General features: G+C 50.5%; 1 protein-coding gene across 1 annotated transcript in view; it reads left to right on the top strand.

Annotated features, from left to right (window-relative positions):
* The first annotated feature begins 491 nt into the window (after positions 1-491).
* The window catches only part of ZNF777 (zinc finger protein 777), a 31,020-nt gene continuing 25,511 nt past the window's right edge, over positions 492-6,000 (top strand). The window contains exons 1-2 of the mRNA XM_058297554.2: positions 492-722; positions 4,704-5,564. Coding sequence (XP_058153537.1) covers positions 606-722; positions 4,704-5,564 — 978 coding nt within the window. The 5' untranslated portion in view covers positions 492-605. The remainder of the gene's footprint in view (positions 723-4,703; positions 5,565-6,000) is intronic.

Here is a 6,000-nt window from a genome sequence, read left to right as displayed (position 1 = left end):
GGCTGGCCCGGGGCTCAGGGCGTGTCCGCTCGCTCCGTTGGGCTCGCTCGACACTGTTCGCTCCTACCAGCTGTAGATGGAGCTGTCTGGGTTCCTGCAGCCTCCGACGAGTCTCGGAGTGTTTCTCTTTAAACGGCCTGAGAGGGACATGCCTCCCAGGATGCAGTTTGTATCAACATGGCAGCTGCTGTGCAGCTCCCCTGCTGAAGAGGCGCTGAGACGGGAGCGCAGCTCGCAGCCCGGGCCGGGGCCGGTGCTGGGGTCGCAGCGGCGGCGGCACAGGGGCCGCGCGCGGGGCGGGGGCGGGTGCTGAGGGCCGGGGGCCCAGCTCGCGCCGGGAGCGCCGCGGGCCAGCCGGGCCGCCTGCTCTGCCCGCGCGCGCCGCTCCGACGCCGCCGCCGGGACGCGGCAGCTCGGTCCCTGCCGCCCCGCGCGCCGGGTGCAGGCCGGAGCCCGACGGCCCGCGCGAGAGCGAGCAGGCGAGAAGGAAGGGCCGGAGCCCGCGGCGCCGCCCGCGGAGAGGGTCGCGAGGCCGACCCTGTGTGTGGCCGCGCGCGGCGGCGGCGGCGACTCCCCCGGGGCCCGGACAGGACAGCGCCAGGGCCATGGCCGAGGCGGCTCCGGCTCCGGTAAGGGCGGCCCGCGCGCGGACGGACACCCGGACTCGCGGCCCCGGGGACGGTCTGCGTGTCCCAGGCTCGGCGGCCCGGCCTGGGGTCTCGGTAAGGAACAAATGCTGCGACGTTGGCGCGGAGTGGGGGTGGGGGTGGGCGGGCGCTGGTGGGGCTCGCGCGCCCCTGAACTGGGCCGGGGGTGTTGGAATCTCCGGGATTGGGAGTCGAGAGGAGAATTCGGCCGCCGTCTGTCTGAGGCTGCGGCGGACACCCGGATCCCCCCTAACGCACACACGTGCCCCGACACACGTCGGGGTTGCAGCCGGCACATTTTCCGCAGAGCTCGGGTGCCCCGGAGCCTCTCCCGACCTGAGCGTGGCGCTGACGCGGCTCTCTCCCATTTTGCAGAGCGGAGACACTGAGGCACCGAAAAACTGGAGGCACTCTGCCTTACCCCAAGGTCACGTAGCGAGTCATCGGTGGCATTGCGTCCACGTCCTAGGAGATGCCTGCCTCCCGGGCTGCTGGCCTGGACGGGGAGAGGGGTGGCTTTGACAGTGGCTTCCAGGGGATAGGAGGCTGGGCTGGGGCCTAAGGCTGGGGCGGGCGTGAGCACGGTTCCGTCGGGCGTCGGGTGGGGAGTTGAAGGCTGGGTTGGAAGCCGAGCAGTGCCCAGCCGACCGCCTCCGTCGTGGGGGAGCAGTGACTATCCGGGCTCCAGCGCCTCACCCTCCAGCCTCTGCATCTGGAGGACCCTGGTCTGGCCCTCACTCTCCCGGTACACCATACTTTGGGTGTCCTGACTGTTGGGGTCGGGGGAGCAAGCTTCTAAGGGTTTGGGGCCTGATATTCTTCTTCAGTGGGCCATTCTTTAAAAAACAGTCTTAAGATCTCTCTGCTAACCTCTTTGAGATGCAGTAGCCGTGCTGGCGAGAAAGATTACTGCATGGGAGTCATTGCTTTTGAGTCTCCCTATCGCGAAGGGATCTGGATATGTGACTCTAAAAAGTCTTCTAGCTCTTTAAAAAATTTTTTTTTATTTTAACCTCTTGAGAAAATAGAAATGGAAATTTAAAATTCCTGTCTCTGGGCTTAGATTTCCAGGACCCTTACAATCTTGCATGAGCCACTCTGTGAGTCAGGAAAATAACAAGGCTTTCTTTTTAAATTAGATGTGTATGGTTATCTGCTAATATAGCATGAATCCTGGGCATCCCCATCCACTGATGAGACATGGGGGTAAATTCTGTGAAATAGTATTCAGAAGGATTTCCACCCCACCCCCAGTAGTTTGAGAATGTGCTTGTGAGTTTTAGATATTGTATTTACAGCAGCGTCTCTCTTTGGCCATTTCTTTTTGCTAAAGATAAAATCAAACCAGAGATTTACTGGGACCCGTGAAATTATAGTGAGGAACTTTTTTTATTTCGGGGGAATGTGGGAAGGGACCAGCTCCTTTGGTTTTACATCCCTCTACAGCCCTCCAAATCCAGAAATGGAAAGGAAAGAGAGGGTCTAATAATAGATAGCAAAGAAATAGCTTTGTTTTTGTTTTTGTTTTCCTTTGGGCCTTGATTAGACTAGCTGGTAAAGATGTCTTTCTCTGTGGGCTTTATTTACTAAATGGGCACTTTTTTCCCTTAAGACATAGTCATTGTTCAGTTAAATCCCTCTATTACTCAGGGATACTAACTTGATGGGGGCGGTGGATATTTCCCTTCTTTCCACTAGTTGTAGATAAAATACCCTAAACCCCCTCCGAGGAAGGGCTATAATGCGTCTATTGTGTTGCATTAAACTAGTGCCTGAGGCTCCTACCGGAGAGGGCCCTCCAAACTTGACTTCACCTGTTGAGAGTGAAGAGTTGAGAGGTGGCATAGTCATTGATGAGCCTTCAGATTTAGGCATCTATGAATCCCTTGAAAGTGTTTGCCAGATTTTGTGTATATAATCGTGTGTATTTTTTGAAGGGGAGAATCCATAACTTTCCGTAGGTTTTCTAAGGGGTCCATGAACCCAACTTAAATGGGTTCGTGACAGAACCTGCTATAGGTCTTTGTTTAGTCTCCAAGCCTCCACCGAATTTTAGAGGTAAAAAGGATTCATAGTTTATACTGACCAGCTGCCTCCGACTAAGATGAGACCCAGAGGCAACATCAAGTGTGGCCAGATCATTGCATATCCTTGGGCAAGTTTCTTGGCCTCTTCAAGCCTCAATGTCCTCATATGTTAAGTGGTTAGTACCTACTTCATAGGGCTGTGATGAGGATGAGGTGAGATAACCCTTTAAAATATTTAGCACAGTACCTGGCACATAACAAATGCCGAACACTTGTTAGCTATTACCCAATTCAATAGCGGCAAAACCTTTGACTCATACTACCTTGAAAACCTTTTGCTCAGACAGGGTCTTGATTCTTCAGGCCTTGGCTTCAAAGTGTGATGCTGTCTCAGGTATGCCACTCAAATGAATGAATGAACAAATAAAAGAAATCAAGCAATGGACAATAAGAAGTAGGTTTAGGTGAATCTTTGATGGGTGACTAAAGGAATTTCGTTGTTTATCGTAATAACCATCCTCTGGTAACCCAACAATTTCCCATTCATTCATTCATTCATTCATTCAGCAGATACTTACTGAATACATACTATATGTTGGACTAGGCACCGGGGATGTGTTAATTTTTGAATGAAAAAAACTTGGATTTTTAATTACTTTAAAGGTCACATGTATATGGAGTGTAGTAATTGGTCATTCAGCAGATTCACTGAGGGAAGATAATGAAGAAATGGACAAAAATTGTTACAGGAGAAATTCTATTCACTTCCAGTAAAGATATTGATTGATTGGTTAGTGACAGAACTGGTCACTCCCAGAAGATCTTGCCTTCATCTCCCCAGTGATACAGGAATTCTGTCAATGTGAAAGTGACAAGGTGGGGAACAGGGAGAGCATGAATAATTGAAATTCCAGCTGAATCTTTGTTTTGGTTCTAGTCCCCACCAACCTTGACAAAAGAAGCAAAACCGGCTGAATTGAGTTTTGCTTCCAGTCCTTGCCTCTTTCCCTCCTCATTCCCCACCTCAAGAATCATCTGGAAGTACCCAGATCACCAGAGAACACCTACAGCAGTGGCCTGGACCATCTGCCAAAAGGCCCTTGATTCCTGTAGTGTGGCTGAATCTGCACGTCCTCACCTGTCTGGGTGTCTCTCTCTGCTATGGCAGAAGTGAACCTAGAATAGCCAGAAGCCTACTTGAACGCTGCAGTGGGGACTGGGTATATAGGAAGTGTTTCAAAGTCAAAATACACCATGAACTCTTGAAAAATTTTATTAAGTCAACAACTCAACTTTTATCAGAAAAAGAGTCTAAGAAACATAAAAAGGTAATAGTACACCCTCACTGTTGACAAAAGGGAGGGAAAGCATATGGGCAGTGCCCCAGGACTGCCTAACAGCTGCCTGATAGTGCTGGTAGAAACAGTGGGGGCTGGATGTCAGGGCCATAGTTTACAGTGCTGCCCGCATCCAGTGGTCACTTCCCACCTTGTTGGGAGTCTCCTGATAATAACAGGGCCTGGCATTTACAGTTCTATCTCTTTCAAAGTTGTATTTTATTTAATGCTCAACCATCTCAGTGAGGTAGTAAGATATGTCAGATATTATCCTCATTTTCTGGATGAGAATACTGAGAACTGAGAGGTCAAATAACTGACCCAGATGACCTAGGCATAAGAGGTGTAGACAGAGCCAAGGGGCAGTGTTCTAATCCAAGTTCAGTTCCTTTTCCCCTCTGACAAACAACTACTCATAAGATGATTCCTGTGAAGTACATGCTCTGTAAAAGGAGATGGCTCTATTAAAAATAGAAGGCTGTAAAACCATTTTAATTGTTGTTCATATAGTTTTATAATTTATGTTTAAAGCAGTGCTACAGTCTCAAGAAGAGATTCATATCCCCAGAACATATCTTATTGCTACCAAAATTGAGACCTGTTTAATGTGAATACTTATCTTTGGAATTAACGTTCCAAGCTGGACACTATGGCCTTCAAGCCTATCTTTTTCTTTCTTTCCTTGAAAATAGGTCCAGCAGCTGGACATGGAGACCCAATGCTCATCACCTCTGTCATTCCCCAATGTTCCTCAAGAAGAAACCCTGCGCCAGGCTCCTGCTGGACTCCCCCGAGAAACTCTGTTCCCATCCCGTGTTCTTCCCCCCAAAGAAATTCCTTCTTTGTCTCCCACCATTCCCCGTCAAGGCTCCCTACCCCAGACTCCCAGTGCTCCCAAGCAAGAGACTTCTGGCCGAATGCCACGTGTCCTTCAGAAGGGACCTTCACTCCTGTGTCCGGGTGCTTCTGAGCAAGAGACTCATCTCCAGTGCCCCCTGCCTTCCCAAGAAGAAACCCAGTATCCACCCCCAGCTGCTGCTGAACAAGAAGTCTCACTTCTCTCCCACTCCAGCCACCATCAAGAAGCCCCACTCCATTCTCCTGAAGTTCCTGAGAAAGACCCTCTGACCCTCTCTCCCACAGTCCCCGAGCCTGACATGGACTCCCTGCTCCAGAGCTCAGTCTCCCAAAAGGACACCCCCTTCCAGATCTCTTCTACAGCCCAGAAGGAAACATCACTCCCGACGGCAGAGATCACCCGCTTGGCTGTGTGGGCTGCCGTCCAGGCGGTGGAGAGGAAATTGGAGGCCCAGGCTATGAGGCTACTGACCCTGGAGGGCAGGACAGGGACAAATGAAAAAAAGATAGCTGACTGTGAGAAGACGGCTGTGGAGTTTGCAAACCATCTGGAGAGCAAATGGGTCGTGCTGGGGACTCTGCTGCAGGAGTACGGGCTGCTGCAGAGGCGGCTGGAGAACATGGAGAACCTGCTGAAAAATAGAAATTTCTGGATCCTGCGGCTGCCGCCGGGTAGCAATGGAGAGGTCCCCAAGGTAAGACTGTCCCCACTGGGGATTCCCAAGGAAGAAGTCTGAATAAGAATGTTTGTTTTAGAAATTTAGCTTAATGTAAAAGAAAGGGAAAGAAATGATTGAGAAAGAAAAAAATACAGTGTTCCCTAGGTGTCAACATTGGTTCACTAAGGACAGGTCTTGTGAAAAGCAAAGTATTTCTCCTATTGATAAACACATAGGTTAATAGATCAGAGACATGTCCCACTGGTCAGGGCTTGTCAATTTGGAAGGACGTTCAGCAGAGCACTCCATGATGTCCGTGTGGTGGTGAAGGCCAGATGACAGTGCTGTTGAGTGGCTTTATAGTCAGTTACTGATGAATGTTAATTAGTGAATCATCATTGGGGAGTTAGTGATTCATTATTGGAGAGAAAGGAGATCTTGGGTGAAATGTCACAGGGCTTTGTCCTGTTTC

The sequence above is a fragment of the Dasypus novemcinctus genome, chromosome 5 (genome assembly GCF_030445035.2).
Source record: "Dasypus novemcinctus isolate mDasNov1 chromosome 5, mDasNov1.1.hap2, whole genome shotgun sequence".
NCBI classification, from domain to species: Eukaryota; Metazoa; Chordata; class Mammalia; order Cingulata; family Dasypodidae; genus Dasypus; species Dasypus novemcinctus.
Note: the sequence above shows the minus strand (reverse complement) of the source record. Positions and strands in the feature narration are given on the sequence as shown.